This window comes from Saccopteryx leptura, chromosome 6 (assembly GCF_036850995.1).
Source record: "Saccopteryx leptura isolate mSacLep1 chromosome 6, mSacLep1_pri_phased_curated, whole genome shotgun sequence".
NCBI classification, from domain to species: domain Eukaryota; kingdom Metazoa; phylum Chordata; class Mammalia; order Chiroptera; family Emballonuridae; genus Saccopteryx; species Saccopteryx leptura.
Genome location: NC_089508.1, coordinates 179,831,285 through 179,850,725, shown reverse-complemented (window position 1 = coordinate 179,850,725; position 19,441 = coordinate 179,831,285). Strand labels below are relative to the sequence as shown.

The 19,441-nt window shown below is 50.7% G+C and overlaps 1 protein-coding gene across 1 annotated transcript in view; it reads left to right on the top strand.

Moving 5' to 3' along the window:
- Nucleotides 1–19,441, top strand: part of CCNJL (cyclin J like) — a 52,467-nt gene that overhangs the window by 8,987 nt on the left and 24,039 nt on the right. Inside the window, 1 exon segment of the mRNA XM_066341844.1 lies at nt 18,958–19,171. Within this exon segment, the coding sequence (XP_066197941.1) occupies nt 18,958–19,171 (214 nt within the window).

Sequence of the window (19,441 nt, the reverse complement as noted above, 5' to 3'; positions counted from 1 at the left end):
ATATGCTGAGTAACTTTCTACGTCCATTACCTATTCTTCTATAATATCGGGTGTAACATTTGATTGTATGGATACACTGTGATCTGATTAAACTCATCTCCTGTTGGATATTTAGGTGGGGCGGCTCAGTAATTATTTTAAATTGAAGTATAATTTATATACAGTACAGTGTATAGGTCTTAAGTGTGCATGCAGTTTAGGGTGTACAGTGAGATTTGACAAATGGGTACACTCATGTAACTACCACTGTAATTAAGATAGAGAACCTTGCGCCTAACCTGTGGTGGCGCAGTGGATAAAGCATCGACCTGGAGCACTGAGGTCACCAGTTCAAATCCCTGGGCTTGCCTAGTTAAGGCACATAAGGAAGTTGATGCTTCCTGCTCCTCCCCTCCTTCTTTCTCTCTCTTTCTAAAAATGAATAAATAAAATCTAAAAACAATTTAAAAAAAAGATAGAGAACCTTGCTACCATCATCCTGCAGAATTCCCCCCCAACCTGCTCCTGGCCCCAGGCAATTCCTGTTCTCTTTGTCCCTGGAGACTAAATGTATCTTTTCTAGAATTTCATACAAATGGAGTTACAACTAATTCTTCCCTGTCTGCCTTTTTTTTCTTTTTACTTAATGTCTTAATGTAATAATGTGTTTGAAATTCATCCATGTTGTTGTGTCTGTTAGGAGTTTATATCCTTTAACTGCTGAGTTGTATTCCATCGTGTGTATCTAACACAATGTGTTCATTCATTACCCTCGTTATAGTCTTTTGGGTCGTTCCTAGTGTACCACTTGATTTCACACGGCACTGTGGTGGTGATCCTCGTCTTTTATCTGTGAGTACGGCTCAGTTTCCTAAACCGAGATGGCTGGTCACAGGGTGTGACCTTCAGGACTTTGCATATCACTATTTAATGAAAAGTCTCCAAAGGGTGTACCAGTGGTATGGGAGAATGCCTACTCTTTGACAATGTTGCTGACCCTGGATATTATCCTTAAAAAAAAAAATCCTTGCCCTTTGGATAGATCAAAACGGTATCTCTTGGCTGTAAAATGAGCAGAACCCACAGTGGAACAAGCCCTGGAGGCTGGAGGGAAGGAGTGAGGCGCTCTGAACACTTCCCAGGACGTGGAGAGTGCCATCTGCAGCAGGGAGCACCCTGAGACCTGTGTCAGGCTGTGTGCAGGCTGTGGAGGTAACCTTCCTCCCTGGCCAGAAAACGCCCTCTCAGCCCCATCATTGCAGCATGTGCTGCCCTCACCCCCAAGTGGCAGTTACCTGGAAATTTGAATTGTCCTGAGGTCCCTTGCAGGTCACTGGAGCAGGTGGTACCTGAGCCTGGGCCTTCTCTGTGATGGGGTCATTCATGCAGTTACCACTAGCAACTCAGTCCAGACACAGTTATCCAGTGATTTGGGTGGGTGGGTTGGCGGAGACGGGAGAGGGGTGGGTCGCTGGCACAGAAGCAGCAGGAATCGGATAGGGTGAGTGACTGGAAGGAGAAGTTGGAAAGAACCCAAAGGCCGTCAGGAGGAAATTGATTTCACTGAAAAATGGCAGACACCTTTGGGTTTAATGACAATTGATTTTTCTGATCATTGTAAAAAATCCAAACAACTCAGAGCACTTCTGACTCTTTGGAGTGTGCCACTGTTTTATTCCTTGACTCTTTGTTTTAGGAGTTTTAAAAGACACACAAAAATAGAATAGTAGAATGAATCCCCACGTCCCCTCCACCCAGTTTTGGTACCGGCTTCATCTGTTCCCAGATAGCGTGTCGTTTCACCCATAACTGTCTATAAACAGGTAAAGGCTCTTTTAACGTAACAACTGTGCTGCTCTCACACCTAACAAATCTAACAGTGACTCACGAATAGCTCCTGTTGCCTTGTTCATGTTTAGTTTTCCTCAGTTGTCTCAAAAATGGCGTTTATAGTTGGTTTGTTCAAGTCATGGTCCAGATAAGGGTTATGCATTCCATTTTAAAAACTTACTCTTTAGGCCTGACCTGTGGTGCCGCAGTGGATAAAGCATCCACCTGGAATGCTGAGGTCGCTTGTTCGAAACCCTGGGCTTGCCTGGCCAAGGCACATATGGGAGTTGATGCTTCCTGCTCCTCTCTTCTCTCTCTCTCTCTCTCTCTCTCTTCTTTCTAAAATGAATAGAGTCTTTAAAAATTAAAAAAAAAAAGTCTAGTGTGACCAGGCAGTGGCGCAGTGGATAGAGCGTCGGACTGGGATGCAGAGGACCCGGGTTCGAGACCCCGAGGTCGCCAGCTTGAGCTCAGGCTCATCTGGTTTGAGCAAAGCTCACCAGGTTGGACCCAAGGTCACTGGCTCCAGCAAGGGGTTACTCGGTCTGCTGAAGGCCCGCGGTCAAGGCACATATGAGAAAGCAATCAATGAACAACTAAGGTGTTACAATGCACAATGAAAAACTAATGATTGATGCTTCTCATCTCTCTCCATTCCTGTCTGTCTGTCCCTCTCTATCCCTCTCTCTGACTCACTCTCTGTTAAAAAAAAAAAAAAAAAGTCTATTTAAAGAAAAAGAAAAACTTACTCTTTAGTCTTTTGTACTCTAATGTTCTCCCTGCCTCCCATCGCATTAAAAGATTTTTCTTCATACCATTGATATTTGAAGGAACCAGGTCATTTGTCCTGGTGAAGGTCCCCTATCCTTGACTTGGCCTATTATTTCTTCATGGTGTTGTTTAACTTGCATTCATTATTAACAGTTGGTTTATATACGTCCGTACTCTGGTGAGATTTTAGCCTACTTGTTCATCTTTCATCTAGCTGTCAGCTCGAACATCACTTCCTCGGCGGTGCCTTTCCTGGGTCCCAGGCAAGGTCAGGACTGGAGCACTTGTTATGTGTTCTCGGACCACCCTGGGTTATTCTTTTATTCTTTTAGCAGCCAGCACAGTTTCTAATTATACGTTTGTATACGCGATTATTTTGTTTGGATCCAGCTTCCTGTGCCTGTGAGGGGCAGGCAGGGGCTGCGTCTCCCCAGGTCTCAACAGCAGCTGCAGACAAACACCCCCCTCCATCAGTGTGTGCACCATCCCGGGCGCCTTATCTGAGGTCTGTGCCTTATGGCCACACACACTGCCTTCCCGGATTTCACTGTTGAAATCGTCTTGCGTGTGGGGTAGGTGGCGTGGCTGCCAATAGCTCCATCCTTCTAGTAGAGAAATGGCCTCCCAGGGCTCGAGGACTTGCCAGGGTCCCCCTATTAAGTGGGACAGCTGGAGCCTTATAACTTTGCAATGTGCCATCCAGAGTCTGACTTTCAACAATCAGAGGAGTTGCGACCAGCCTTGAAGTCAGCAAGTGATGGGGTAACATGAACTTCCCCTTCAGTGGGGTGACACTGAGCAGCCGCTGAGGAGGTGAGAAGGCCCGTGGAGGGGTGAGGGCGTGTTGACCTGTTGACTCTGAGTTGAACTCTCTTGTTGGTCTCCTTTTGTTTGAGGTTTCTGTTTTGAATTTTAAACTTACAGAAGAATTGCCAGCACAGTACACAGTTGTAGAATATTTTAACACATTTACCATTCTTTTTCTCTATCTTTATATATATAAATGTTTCCCCGGAACCAAGTTGCAGACATACCCCGTTATACATTAATACTTCAGGGTTCCTTTTACATGGTTACTTTTAAGATGGGCCATGAAGTGGGTTCTTGGGGGGATTTTTGTCAAACCACTACCGATACCTTCCCAGGTGTCAGGAGGCTTTCCTTTTGAAGGGCGGAGGGATTTGGCATTCAGGTCAGGAAGGAGGAAGCCTAGCAGGCATGGGCAGCCTTGCTGGCTGTGACTCTGGGGAGTAAGTCAGCGTTCTGGTCTGTTTCCTTGGACCGTCTGTGTGGCTTGGTTGGCAGGCAGCCTCTTTATGCAGCAGGCATTGACAGCCCCATGTATAACCCTCAGACCCATGGGAGGCTCTGCCAGGACCCTGGGGGCCTCAGTGTTAGAAATGACCGACCACATTAATGGGTGCTTGCTTGACATATATTTCCTTCCATTAATGAAATCCTCAGACAATCTACTGTAGTAGGCAGTGTTCTTTTGTTTGTTTGTTTGTTTTTATATTTTTCCAAAGTGAGAAGTTGGGGGGAGGCAGAGAGACAGACTTCCGCATGCACCCAACCGGGATCCACCCAGCATGCCCACCAGGGGGCGATGTTCAGCCCCTATGGGGCATTGCTCCTCTGCAATCAGCCATTCTAGCACCTGAGGTGGAGGCCATGGAGCCATTCTCAGCACCCGGGCCAACTTTGCTCAGTAGAGCCTTGGCTGCGAGAGGGGAAGAGAGAGAGAGAGAGAGGAAGGAGAGGGGGAGGGGTGGAGAAGCAGATGGGCACTTCTTCTGTGTCCCCTGGCCAGGAATCGAACCCGGGACTTCCACACACTGGGCTGATGCTCTACCACTGAGCCAACTGGCCAGGACTAGGCAGTGTTTTTATCACCATGTTACAGATGGGACATGCTCAAGTTTAGAGAAGTAAATAATATACTAGGCTCACAGGGTGCTCTGATCATAAATTACTAACGGCAGGTCGTGGTGGGTAGTCACACACCAGGCATATTACTTTTCAGGAAGAAGTTTATCTTTGCCTTAAGCAAGCCCTGTCCCTCGTTTCTGTGTGTCTAGGTTAACCCACCTCAAGAAAGCATATAATCTTGTTGACTGTCCTGTAATCCAGTCCCCGCCTCGCTTCCTCCCACCTCCATGTCATCTTCTTTATGCCCCTTCCTTAATTTCAAAGGCATAAAAGAGGTTGCAAAAACTGTTCCTCTCCTGGGCGTTTGAGATCTTGGTCCCCAGTATGTGTCATAAGTTTGGCTCAAATGAACACTTATAACACCTCAAATAAATAAGTAACTTACACCAAGTCGTACTGCTAATAGAGGGCAAGGTCAGGATTTTAACCCAGGCTCTTAACCACTCTACCAGCAATGACATCGAGTTGCCCAGGGACGTATGAAAAGCTTCAAAGAGGAGGTGTGAGCCCTGGCTTCTTTGGGTGGGCTCGGTAGCGTCGTCCTGAAGAGCAGACGTTGTGGGTTCGATTGCTGGTCAAGGGCACAGACAGGAACAGATCGATGTTTCTGTCTCATTTTCTTCCTTCCTCTCTCTCTCTGAAATCAATAAAGAATTAAAATTTTTAAAAAGTTTTTTAAAAAGAGAGAAGGTGAGCCAGGTTCAAAGGATAAGCAGAAGCTTGCTAGGCAGAGAGAGGTGTGGAGAACGTTCATCCACCGAGCCCAGGGCAGCTTCTGAGATCACACATCAGTGAGCTTCGGGCGCGGGGCTGGTGAGCGCGGGGCTGGTGAGCGGCCCAGAGAGGGAGATGGACCGGGAGCATTGGCTCTGGGGATACAGATCTCCCCAGGAGTCTGTACTCTTCCTGAGAGCACGAGGGGGGGGGGGGGACGACGACAGGAAGGAGGGAGACTCAGGAAATAGGGTCAACAGGAGTGAAAGATGTCAGGTTTCCTGCAAGTTGAAGCAAAGTAATTTTCTGTCGCTGAGCATGATGGGCCTTTGTCATAGTGAACATTGTTCTCAGAAAGCTCCCTCTGGCAATTGCTAGTTTCTTTGTAATCTTTAAAGACTCCACTGCCCACTAAATTAAGGGAGTTGCTGTTTCGTGGACACCTATAATATGCCAGACACTGTTAAATATTTGATGTACGTTATTTTGTTTGATTATTAAAGTTGCTTTAAAAAAGGAGTTACATGTCCTGACCAAAGCACTGGTGGTACTTGGACATCAGCGCACATTCATTCTTGCACTGAATACATATTTTTAGCAGCCGACCGCATGCCAAACACTGCTGTCCACTGGCAATATAGTGTCCTGTGCTGCACGATGATGTTTCAGCGAGTGATGGGCCGTTTATACCACGGTGGTCCCATAAAACCATAACAGACCTGAATTTCCTATAAGAAGTGCAAGGATATGTTGTTTAGGAGGAGTTTTTTCCCCTCTGATGGGAGCAGGATCTTGGGGCTTGGTGTTAGATTCCCTCCTATCCACAGCACCTCAGTGTTGAGCGCACCAACTCCGTCCCGATCAGCCAGCTGCTGGCCTGGGCCAGCACAGAGGAGCCCCTTCCCCAGCGCTAGTATTCACAGGGCGGTAGAGCCCTTCCAGAGCGAGAGGACGGTGTTCTGGGTACATGGCTGTAAATTCTTCGCTGAGGATCTGAGATCCCATACAAGGACACAGGTCCACAGGAGCCACGTTAGCAGGTATTAAGTGCCACTGCCTCTGGAGTAACAGCTTTCTGTGGTCGTGTGGAGGCAGCCGTCCCTGGGCTTTGCAAGTCTTGTCAGGTTGTAATGGTGTAAAGCATAGTTAAGTTTTCTTCCGTCAGTTTGATGCCAGTAGGGCCAGTGGAACCAAAAACAAATTTCCAAAGTCAACACAGCGAGTCCTCAATTCTGTACATTCTCCGCTTCTTTTTTATAAGTACCACAACGGTCCTCAATCCGACCTCTGCTCGAACGTGGCTGCCGCCAGAACCACATTGCCGTGACGGTCTCCGTGAATCTTGACCTCTCCGTCGTGATTTCTTATTCCCGCTGGTCCTCAGACCGCCTCTCTCTCCCTCCTGACGGTCACTGCTCTCATCAGCGCCCTGTCCAGCCAGTTTCCAGCCAGTTTCCAATCAGTCCAGCCCACATCGCTGTCCATGGAGCAGCACTGGCTGCTTCGGTGCCCTACTTCTGATCCTGTCGGATGGAGGCCGGGGGGAGGGGGAGGTTTGTGGGGCCGTGTTTATCCTGTCCTGCGCCTTCACGTTCCCTCACCGGTCACTCACTGACTGGCCCACAGAAAATTCCAGCTCTGCACGCTCCATTCACTTTAAGAGGGCCCTATTACCGCTGTGTTGTGGTTTTTGTTGTTGTTTTTTTAATATATTTTATGCCGTATTTTTTCTGTACCTTTTCTGTGTTTAGACATGTTTAGATACACAAATACGTGCCATTGTGTTTCAGTTGCCTACAGTATCCAATGCAGTAACACGCTGTACAAGCTTGTAGCCGTGGAGCAATAGGCTGTGCCTATAGTCTGGCTGTATAGCAAGCTGAGCCGTCTAGGTTTGTGTAAGTGCACTCCCTGGTGTTCACACCCTGACAGAATAGTCTAACAACGCATTTCTCAGAACATAACCCTTTTTTAAAAAATTGCTTTTAGAGAAAGAGAGGAAGAGGGGGAGAGAGAGAGAGAGAGAGAGAGAGAGCAGCTTTCATTTGTTGTTCTAGCGATTGTGTATTCACTGGTTGTTTTCTGTACACACCCTGACTAGGGATCGTACCTGCAACCTTGGCAGTTCGGGACTGTGCTCTAACCAACTGAGCTAAGTGGCCGGGCTTGTTTTTATTTTGTTTGTTTGTTTTGTTTTTTAAATTTAATTTATTAGGATGACACTGGTTAACATAATTATACAGGTTTCAGGTACTCACTTCTTCACCACATCTCTGTACCCCATATTGTGCATTCAGTCCCCCAAGTCAAGTCTTTGTCCATCAGCATTTATCTCCTCTGTACCCTCTTCCACCTCCCCCTTCCCCCCAGAACAAAACGCAGTTCTCTTCCTTCATGGAGCTCATAGTCAAGCATCAGGCTTATAAAGCTCCGATAGGTGCCCAGCTCTGTGCCCAGGAAGTCTGATTCAGTGAATAAGGAAATAGGGAGTATAGTAGACTCCTTGGGCTGCCTCAAAGTGGGTGGTTTATTTTATTTTTATTTTTATTTTTTCTTTGTATTTTTCTGAAGCTGGAAACGGGGAGAGACAGTCAGACAGACTCCCGCATGCTCCCGACCGGGATCCACCCGGCACGTCCACCAGGGGCGAGGCTCTGCCCACCAGGGGGCGATGCTCTGCCCCTCCAGGGCATCGCTCTGTTGCGACCAGAGCCACTCTAGCGCCTGGGGCAGAGGCCAAGGAGCCATCCCCAGCGCCCGGGCCTTCCCTGCTTCAATGGAGCCTCGGCTGCGGGAGGGGAAGAGAGAGACAGAGAGGAAGGAGAGGGGGAGGGGTGGAGAACCAGATGGGCGCCTCTCCTGTGTGCCCTGGCCAGGAATCGAACCCGGGACTTCCGCACACCAGGCAACGCTCTACCACTGAGCCAACTGGCCAGGGCCAAAGTGGGTGGTTTAAAACAACCAAAGTTTTCTCTGTCACGGTTCTGCTAGAAATTTAAAGTCAGTGTCCTGCTCCCTTCAGAGGCTCTGGGGAGAGTCCTTCCTTGCTCTTGCAGCATCTCTGGTGGTTGGCTGGCACTCCTTGGCTTGTAGCTGCATCACTCCATCCTCATAGGGCCTTCTCCTTGTGTCTGTCTTTGCTTCGTCTTTCCTCTGTATGTCTGTGTCTCTGTTTTCTCTTTTTATAGGAACACTAGCCATTGGATTAGGGGCCATGCTAATCCATTAGGACCCTACTTTAACTTGATTGTATCTGTACAGATTCTTTGTGCACATGTGACATTCTAAGGTTCTGGGTAGACATAAGGTATTTTGTTGTTTTGTAGGGTTTTTTTATGTGGGGGGTACAGTCTGGGGGGGAGGCTTCCATTTTTCAATAAATCCCCAGGAGATTCCAGTGCATGTGGTCAACTGACTAAGTTATAGAAACCCCGGACCATGGATCAGCAGGGACATGGAGTCCCAGCTGGAGCAACTAGTGGGTAGTGGTGATGGTTACCTTCCTGACCTGGTTGGGCTGCCCGTCAGCATCAAGGCGCCCAAGAGAATCCATCAGAAGGAATCTGGAAATTGGGGGTGGGAGTTGGAAGTGTGGAATAGAAAGCCTTTGGGACCACAGCTTAGGAGTGGTGACCCGAGAGGAAAGATTCAGAGAACGAGCATGGAAGGCGGCATGTAGGTGACCCCGCCCCTAGATAACGGAGGGCCACAGCTTAGGAGTGGTGACCCGAGAGGAAAGATTCAGAGAAGGAGCAGGGAAGGCGGCATGTAGGTGACCCCGCCCCTAGATAACGGAGGGCGTCCTGTTGGGAAACTGCAGAAGAACTCGGATGGGGAGGGTTATAGAAGGTCACGAGTGTTGTCCATGGAGGTGTTGGGGGGGATGCTCAGTGGCTCGGGTGGGAGGGGGACCACCGAGTGGAAGACAGACCTAATTTTGGCCACAGCTGGATGCCTGGCATGGCTCTGGCTCCTGGGGATGAGAAGGTGTGTCTGGAGCTGGCCCTCCTGCCGTTTGCTGAGTTCAGGGAGCTGGTGAGAGATGTGACGAGTGGCTGGGGTGGCCTTTCCCTCCACTGAAAAGAAGCTGCAGACCTGATGTCAGCTTGAGAAGATGTCACTGGCACTTCTGGCTCCGTGTCCCTCAGGCCACAGTTTTGACAATGTTGAAATAGTGTTCCTGCAGAGAGGTTGATTCTTTACCGAAAATGCCTCCTTGGGTTTATGAAGCAACGGGCGCAGAGGGGAAGGGGGGTGATCCTCCAGCCTCGCAGGGCCTCCCAGGACGGTGGTGTGTGCCCCTGTAGCCTCTGAAGAACCGACCTACTTCCTCCCCTTTCTTTTTCCCCTTCAATTTGCAAGGTCTCCACTTCCTGTTGGTCACCTCGGTTACCGAGTTACCCGGTTACCCCTGGTGTTTCTTCACCGACTTGGTACTCTTTGTTCTCAGGCCGACTCAACCCCTGGAGCTGTTTCCCAAGCAGCTGGCCCAGTGCCTGGAGGCCCAGCCTCCCCGGGGAGGCAGCAGTGGGCAGCAGTGAGGGTGAGCGTGGCCGTGGCGGGATGCCCAGAGGAGGACAGCAGAGTGGTTTTCTTCCAGGGGCCAGTGTGGGAGAGCAGCTCAGCTCTGCCCTGCACCTCGGGCCATTTATGAAGAGGTTGTCACACTCAAAGGAGTATCATACCCCGGCCCGGCCAGCTCCTCCGATGTCCACATCCAGGATTTGCCATCAGCCTGCAGTGTGACCTTGGCCTTTGCACCGCCGTGCCTCAGTTTTCTGGATACTACCGCTGCCTGGGCCCACCTCCAGAGGGTGGGTGTCGGGGGTGGAGACCGAAATTGAGTCACTTGCTGTCAGGAGGGTGATAATCCCTGAGGGAGGGAGAAGTGCACTGTGTGTGTGTGTGTGTGTGTGTGTGTGTGTGTGTGTGTGTACACGTGCAGAGAAAGAAATAAGACTGAAAGGGCATATACCGACATATGTGCCTACTAGAAGTTACCTCCTGCTGGTGGGATTGCTGGCAATTTCAGTGCTCTTGGCACTCATCTGTAATTTCTAAAATTTCAGTTTTCCCCCACACCCCAGTGCCCAGCCTCCAGCACCATTGCCCAGCTCTCTGGGATGTTGTTACTCTGTCCCACAAAAAGGGGGGCCGTGGTCATTGTCTGTGGATAAATAAATTTAACCAAGAATTTCCCAAAACCATGTTAAGTTTTTTTCTAAACAAATGTTTCAGGGCCTCTAATGAGCTAAAAAATGATTTTTTTTTTAGGAAGGAGAGATGTATGTGTTTTCCAAACTAACAGCTGATGGAACCCCTTCCTTTAGGGAGTGTACCTTGGGACTGGGTGTCATGGAGTACACATTGGGAAATGTGGCCTTTTAAATGACTAAAGATGGAGAGCACAGTTCATAGTTCCTGAGGCTCCTGGTCCTCTGTAAACACAGACCTGCTTCTTCCTTAGGCATTCTCTGTTGCTGTTGGGTAGACTGAGGCGCCTGTCACCCCAGGGCAAGGACAGAGCTTTCTCTTTCCCTTGGAATTCAGCCTCCCAGGCTTCTTGGACCTCCCCTTTGCTCTTCATGAGTATTCGGAGCTGCTCATTGTGATTAGTAGTTTATTCAACCCGAAATGAGGAACAAGTCCTTTTCTCCTACCTTTTCAAATATTTGCCAAATTTGGAGGTTTCGGTAATTATTGAGCATGTCTTTTGTGTCGGGTACCGGGGTCACAGAGCTGAACGAGACGAACCCAGCCCCTGCCTTTGTGGTGTTTATTGTCGAGGGGTGAAGAACAGTGAAATGGATGGACGGACAGACAGATGGACTCATGGATGAATAAGTCCTTGATGCTGGGAGAGTGACTGATAGGGGCATGACCTGGGAACAACACTCTTTTCAGAAATGACGTTCAAGCTGAGACCTGAAGGAAGACTGGGGTAATAGTGAGACAATTAGAAAATAACACAGTGCAGGACCCAAGGGTTCAAATGAAGGAGTCCCTTCCTCCCCTAAATGAGAAACCAGGGGTGACGAGCTGAACTGGTGCAGTGCACTTGACCTTCACGCTCTTCTGACGTTGGCCTCCAAAAGCCGGCAGAGCCTCGTGTGTGAAGAACACGTGATGAGTTTGTCCTCTCATCTGTCCTGCAGCCGTGACAGCCCGGGGGCCCCTCCCAGCAGTGCAGGCTGTGGGCTCAGGGTCTTAACTACGCTTGGGCCGGCCTGGCACAGGTGTGGAGTGTTTGCCGCCTCTGCCAAGGTCAGCATGGCAGTGAGGGGCACTGGAGAGGAGGCGCTCATCGGGTGGATCCTGAAGCTGGTCCAGGCAGCCCCGCCCCCTCTGTCTGCAGGGCAGTTTGGGGTTGTATGTGGGTTGTGACTCACTTGTCCTCGGCCCTGCTGTTCCTCTCAGATCATCCTCTTCCTGCTCCAGAACGCCCAGGAAGAGCTCTTGGGCAGCAAGCAGAGTGCTTTCTCAAGGACTCCAGCCTGTCCTGGCTCCTACCACCTTTCTCCCTACCGCCCCCTAGGATGGCTCCTCTGGCCTCAGAAATGCTAGGGCTTCCCTTTCGGGGGGGGGCAGTTTCCCCCACCCTGTGGGTGACCCCAGGGAAGGATGCAAGGCTAGGTACGGGACACCCGGGGCGGGGGAGAGAGCCTAGCAGGCCACAGGCAGACGGAGGCTCCCCCAGCTGGTCTTGACTTGGGTCACACCTGTGTTCATCATGCAGAACAACACTCCGTCCATCAGATAACTCAGGAGCCTTAACTGTGTGCTCAGTGCCAGGGGTACAGCCAGGACCAGAGAGACGTGGCCCCATCTCTCACATTCTGGGGGAATGAAGACAGTTCATAAACAAGCAGACGCTTTGCTCAGCAGTAACTGCTGACGGTGGGGCCATCTAGGGTGCCGATGCGTGGCCAGAACAGAGACCCAAAGGAAGAGAAACAACCCACGTCTAACGTGGGGGCCTGGTGAAGTCGGGGCACAACCTTGCTGTGAAATGCTAGGCAGCTGCCGAAAACACTGTTCCCGGTCCGTGTAAAGGGGACGTGGGACATGCTTGTAGAGTATGGTCCTGTCTTGTGAACGTTCGCCCAGAGAAACATCTGAGGAATCCACATAAAACTTAACAGTACTTCTCTCCGCATGAGGGACTATCAGTGATATTTGTTATTCTTTACTACCTTTGAAAACCTGCCAGTGAACACATAATTTTTTTAAAAGATCTATTATTTATTGATTTGAGAGAGAGAGAGAGAGTGAAAAGGGAGGGTGGGGAGGAGCAGGAAGCATCAGCTTGTAGTAGCTGCTTCTCGTAGGTGCCTTGACCGGGCAAGCCTGGGGTTTCGAACCGACGACCTCGGCATTCCAGGTCGATGCTTTTATCCACTGCGCCACCACAGGTCAGGATGAACACAAAAAGAAAAGACGTCCAGGTGGGACCTTGGTGGGGCCTTTGTGTCTTTTTTTTTTTTTTGGTATTTTTCCTAAGTTGGAAACGGGGAGGCAGTCAGACAGATTCCCGCATGCGCCCAACCGGGATCAACCCGGCACGCCCACCAGGGGGCAACGCTCTGCCCATCTTGGGGTGTCGCTCTGCCGCGACCAGAGCCACTCTAGTGCCTGAGGCAGAGGCCACAGAGCCATCCTCAGCGCCCAGGCAAACCTTGCTCCAATGGAGCCTTGGCCGCAGGAGGGGAAGAGAGAGACAGAGAGGAAGGAGAAGGGGAGGGGTGGAGAAGCAGATGGGCGCTTCTCCTGTGTGCCCTGGCCGGGAATTGAACCTGGGACTCCTGCACGCCAGGCCGACGCTCTACCACTGAGCCAACCGGCCAGGGCCGCCTTTGTGTCTTGTGAGGATGCCGTGAGGCATTGAGCACAGTGCTGGCATGGGGATGTTATTTTTCAACGGTGAATTTTGTCAATATGATAATGGGGGTGTTGAAGGGAGGCTTTGAGTTGAGCCTTAATAATACAGTTGAGGGTCGAGTCCTTCTCCATTTTTTTTTCTTTCAAACTGGAAACACAGTAACTGAAATAACAAAATGGTTATAAAATGAATGTTGTTGTTTTTTTTTTTAAATCCAGACAGTGTTGAAGAGCATGACAGTAAAACTCACACGAGGTTCCAGCCCTCTGAGATTACCGTGGTTAACATTCCAGTGTGCAGCTAATAGGTTTTTCTAGCCCATTGTTACTATTTTTAAAAATAAAATAAACTTACTGAGATAACAAAAGCAGGCTTTTATAAGATAGATTGCCCCCCCCCCCCCGAACTCCATCAAGGCCATCTGTCCCTGTGCCCGCCTGGTCACCTGCTCATGTCCAGGTGCACCCGAGTGCAGGTGCTCTCCTGTGGGGCTCAGGTGAGAAGGCCCAGCAGCCGGGCAGGCAGAGTCCAGGAGGCCGCTGCCCACCCCTTCATCTGTGCGCCCGCAGCCTTTCCGCTGTCCACACGGAAGCCGGCCGTGCTGAGAGCAAGGTCACCCCGCCTGGACGGTTCCCGTCCCCTCTCCACCAGCCGGCTGCTGGGGGCCGGCCTGATCCACGGCTCTTCCCAGGCCGCTCTTTTGTTTCTGGAGTCGGGCCGCTCACCAGAAGGGGCTGCTTCCTGTGCCCGACTGCCTGGCCTTCCCGCTGGCTCAGATCAGGAGCGCTGTGGGGGGAGTGCCCGTCCTTAGAGCAAAGGCTTGTGACATGTGCCTTTCCCCTGATCAGGTTAGGGAAGTCGTCAGCTGCACTCGCAAGCTGAGCAGGGCCAGCGTGAGCAGGGCCAACACGAGCAGGGCATGCCGGTGTGGGCAGGGCCGGAGTGAGCAGGGCCGGTGTGAGCAGGGCCGGTGTGAGCAGGGCCGGCGTGGGCAGGGCCGGTGTGGGCAGGGCCGGTGTGGGCAGGGCCGGAGTGAGCAGGGCCGACACGAGCAGGGCCAGCACGAGCAGGGCCGGCGTGGGCAGGGCCGGCGTGAGCAGGGCCAACACAAGCAGGGCATGCCGGTGTGGGCAGGGCCGGGGTGGGCAGGGCCGACAAGAGCAGGGCATGCCGGTGTGGGCAGGGCCGGCGTGGGCAGGGCATGCCGGTGTGGGCAGGGCCGGCGTGGGCAGGGCCGACACAAGCAGGGCCAACATGAGCAGGGCATGCCGGCACGAGCAGGGCATGCCGGCGTGGGCAGGGCCGGCGTGGGCAGGGCCGGCCGGTGTGAGCAGGGCATGCCGGCTGCCCGCGTTGATGTTCCTTCTGGGAGTGCTGGGAGGAGCTGCAGCCTGGAGCTCCTGATTCCATTCGGCTTGGGAGCGCTATGAAGGGGACAGGTGGTAACCCTGTCCTGCACAGGTCCCCAGGCCCAGCTGTAAAGCCTGGAGGGAGAGGTCCACGCTGCCTGCCACGTGAAGCAAGATCCTCTGCCAGCTCAACGGTGGCAAAAACCTCAGCTCCTCTGGGGTTTGACTGCCTGGCTTCAGGGAAAGCCCCCCAGGGCTTGCTGAGTGCTACCAGCTACTTGATATGTACAGCAGGGGAGCACACCGGGGTTCAGAACTCACGTGCCCGAGGTTGACAAATAGCGGAGTAGAGATTCCACCCCTGATTCCTGACTCCATGATCTCCTCCAGGCTGTGTCCCTGTGTGTTGGGGGGAGGAGCATATCTGCTACAGGAAAGGATGTCCCCGTACTCATTTTTTAAGTAGACTTAGTTGTGTTTTAATTTTAAGCAGTGTTAGGTTCACAGCCGTATTGAGGTTTCTCCTACGTATACCCCTGCTCCCCCCACACCTCAGCCTCCCCCGTCGTCACCATCCCCCACCAGAGTGGTGCCTCTGTTACAGCCGAGGAGCCGACACTGACACATCATTGTCCCTTAGAGTCCACAGTTTACATTAGGGTTCACTCTTGGTGTGGTCCGTCCTATGGGTCTATGGGTCTGGACAAAATGTATAATGATACATATCAACCGTTGCAGTGTCATTCAGAGAGGTTTCACTCCCTAAAAATCCTCTCTGCACTGTCGGTTCATGCTTCCGTCTCCCCCAACCCCCGGCAACTCCATAGTTTTGCCTTTTCTAGAATGTCCTATAATTGAGATCGTAGAGTAAGTGTATATAACCTTTTCAGATTGGCTTCTTTCACTTAGTAATATGCATTTATGTTTCCTTTATGTCTTTTCATGGCTATTCATTCTTTTTTCCTCATGCCAATATTTTTTGAACACCTGCCCCTGTGCCAGGCACGTCCTGGGCTCTGGGCAATAGGTAGGTATAGGCAGCGTGGACATAGCTCCTGGTTCCTGAAGCTAGAGTTGAGCAGGGAGAGAGGCATAAATGAGTAAACCTCTGACCATGGAGAACAGCATGCCCAGAGAGGACAAGGGGACCTGATTGGGAATGACGAGAAGTCGCGAAAGCCTCCCCTAGGAAGGACATCTAACCCAGTGTCTGAGGGCTGAGCAGAAACGGGGATGGAGACCATCACAGACAACTGTCCTGGCTCTCAGAGTCCTGCTCACCCTTGAGATGAGCCTTTTCCAGGAAGCCCTACCTGCTGACTCCTCTTGACATGCACTGTTGCCTGTTCCAGAGGTCCATGACTTTTTCTTCTGTGCACCGATGGCTTCCTGTGAGAATCTGCTCGAGCCAAGGGACCCTCTCCCCACGGAAGCATCCAGAGGGAACACCTGCGGCATGTAGCTTTGAGCTCTGTCTGTTCTCGCACGAAGTTGGCACGAAGGAAAATGCAGGAGTTAAGCTTGGCTGAGTTGAGCAGGGAGGAAGCGTATCTGACCTGTGTTTGGGGGCTTTGAACTGCCTTGAGGAGGGCCAAAGTCCGCTTGTCTTAATTTCCACTAGCTGCTGCCTACAGAACCCAAGGATCTGTGATTGTGGTTGCTTCTTGTCAAGAACCTTCAAGCCTGCCTGACCAGGTGGTGGCGCAGTGGATAGAGCGTCGGACTGGGATGTGGAGGACTCAGGTTCGAGACCCCGAGGTTGCCAGCTTGAGCGCAGGCTCATCTGGTTTGAGCAAGGCTCACCAGCTTGAGCCCAAGGTCGCTGGCTCCAGCAAGGGGTCACTCAAGTCTGCTGTAGCCCCCCGGTCGAGGCACATATGAGAAAGCAATGAACAACTAAGGAGACTAAGGAGCTGCAATAAAGAATTTATACTTCCCATCTCTCTCCCTTCCTGTCTGTCTGTCCTTATCTGACTCTTTGTCTGTCCTTATCTGACTTTTTGTCGCAAAAAAAAAAATCTTCAAGCCTTAGGGCTTAGAGGAACTAACACAACCTGCAAGTTTGTGGGGGCACTGGAGGGTGGGGAGGTAAACTGCTGTTGGGGGGAGCTGCAGCCCCACATTGGTCAGCACCCTATAGATGCCCTGCTCTAAATCCTTCAGTGGCTCCCGACTGCCCTCAGGTCAGGTCAGATATCTTAACAGCATACAAGCTGGGACCCTGCCCCAGCTGGGACCCTCCCTTCCTGCTTTGTCCAGGGATACAATACCTATCTGGTTGTTCCCAGCATAACTAGATTTCCAGATGGGACATCTGTACGGCTTTGCAGGTACTGTCTGTCCTTCCTGCTGAACATTCTTTCCTTCCTGCCCAGCTCATATCCTAAATGCCTTCCCTAAACTTGGCTTCATAGGTCTCGTTTCCTGGAAGTCCTTGCTGACCTGCTACTCCCTACAGCTCGCCACACCTTCCTCTGCGGGCCCAGGGCGCTCCACACACCAGTCCTTCTTCCCTTCTTTTTTCTCCCCTCCTTTCATTTCTTCATTGATTAGTTATTGGGCACCTGGCCGTGTTTTAGTCACAGTAGGGTGGTGGGAAGACAAGGCTGAGACCCTGCCCTCAAGGAATTTGTGGTTGCTCAATAAATTCATCATGAAGGTGAAGAATACAGAGAGAAGTCACCTCACAGAAAATGTTTGGAAACCATATAGTATCAGTAAGAAGTTAGGCTGGCGGTGAAAGTGCTTCTCCGTGATCTGAATGAATGAATAAATGAATGAATGAGTAAAAGGTTGGAGGGGTCAGAGAATACACTGAACGACTTCCAGTCTCAGACCCGTTGTTAGTTAAGTAAAGCCAGGGTGGGGGTGTGGGAGTGTGGGGGTTAGGGGTGTTGTTATAGGACTGTTTCAAGCTCAGGTTCTAAATATGTAGACGTAGGGAGAGGAACTTATTCAGGCTTTGAGCACTTTCCATAGCAAAGCTCTAGCCTGAGGCTCTCTGGGGGAACCAGCCAAAAGAGAAGAGACCTCAGCCTGAAATCTCCACTCCAGCTTCACTCTCCCAGGGCAGACCACCGCCAGCCCTCGGAGAAGATGGGGGCTCTCACCGTGGCCATAGCTTTCCTTCCCAGTGTCCATCAGTAATTGTCTTTATTTGCTCATTCTCTCTTCTACTGGGCCATAGACTCCTTGCAAGTGGGTGATGCGGCCTCCTTATTTTGCTATAACAGCTTTATTGAGATATAATTCACATACCATAAAATTCAACCGTTTAAGTCCCATATAGCTTTTTTTTTTTTCCTTTTATTGCTTCTGCTTTGGTGTCAGAGCGAAGAAATCATTGCCTAAAGTCATAAAGTGTTGCTTCTAATTTTTTCTAAGAGCTTTCTAGTTTTAATCTTTAGTTCTGTATCTGTCTTATTCCAGATTGTCTTCCAGTGCCTAGACTAATAGCCTAATGTATAGAAGGTACTTGATACTTACTTGATGAAATGAATGAATCACTATCTCTTGAATGAGAAAGTGAATGCATGCATAAATGAGTGAACAGGTAGCTCCTAGTGCCAGAGCTGTTGCTACTTACCCAAAGTTCTGGGTTAAGAGAATGACACCAATTTGTTCTAATCACATCCCCTGATGAACCTGACAGCTTCTCCTTTCCTGTTTTTATTCACTTTTGTGTCTCTTTGATTTCCCCGTTTAACAAAATATTGCTAAGACATTTTCTAAATAAATCGTGCCTGGCCTAATTGGGTTAAATTGCAAATAGGATAGCTATATAAGAAACATTTTTTCCTGTCATAAACATCTTGGTTGCTTTGGTATTTTATTGGCTTTTCTTGTGTTAGACAAACAAATTCCGATAACATGGCCGTGTTTAAGTTACAAAGTAAAAATCACCTCTTGGGGGGTGGGGTCAACTGAGCATTTGGGAGTTATTTGTACTTTTGTTTTGACAACCTTTTTATATTGAATTTTTTTTTAATTGTCTCTCACACTCCCAGCCACAGAGGGAGGTAAGCCGTTGGCCTTGAGAGGTTACTATGTACTAGGTGCTTTAAATTCATTTTCTGTGTCATCCTCAGCTGCTGAGGAGGAAGCCAAGGTGAAGGCAGGTGACCAGGGGGGACACAGCAGGTGACCAGGGGGGCAAACCTGAATTTGGATCTGGGTCTCCGCCATTCTGCTATGGCCTATGTGTCTCCAGTAGTCAGCCTTCCCCTGGGAATGGAGCCTACTATCTCTTTCACCTGCCTCTGCCGTCGTGAAGGTCCCTGACACTTACTGAGCTTGCGTTTGGTGAGGGTGGATAGGACAGGGTCCAGGACTTTCTGGAATAGAGGGGCTGCCATCCTGGGACTTGGAGGAGGGCGAGCAGAGTCTGGAGGGAATCAGCCTCCCCCCCCCAACCAGCCAGCAGGCGAGTCCCCGTCTCTCGCTTTCCTGAGGCATCCGAGGCTCTGAGGAGGCAGCCCTGACCCCCTTCTTCCCTGCCCATTCCAGGAACTGAAGCTGCCTGCCTTCCAAGCCCACTCCCCACTCCTCAAGAGCCGCCAGTTCTTCGTCGACCTCTTGACTCTGCTGAGCAGCCACTGCCAGCTCTGCCCCGCCGCCCGGCACCTGGCCGTCTACTTGCTGGACCACTTCCTGGACCGCTACAACATCGCCAGCTCCAAGCAGCTATACGCCGTGGCCATCTCCTGCCTCCTGCTCGCAAGTACGTGGAAACCTCCTCCCCTGCTGGGCTGCCTCCTCCTCCGTGAGCCGGGCCGCTCCCCGATCTTTGTGCATGTCCGTGGTCTGTGCACATCTGTGCTCATCCATAGCCTGAGTGGAAACTAATATGACTAGTAATAATCATCAACTTCTCCAGTGTCTGTCATGTACCAGGCTACAGCGTCTTGATCTTAATGAATTCACGCGACGCTCTAGAGTCAGATGTGTTTAGTGTCCCGTTTTACCAAAGCACGGAGAGGTTAAGAAACCT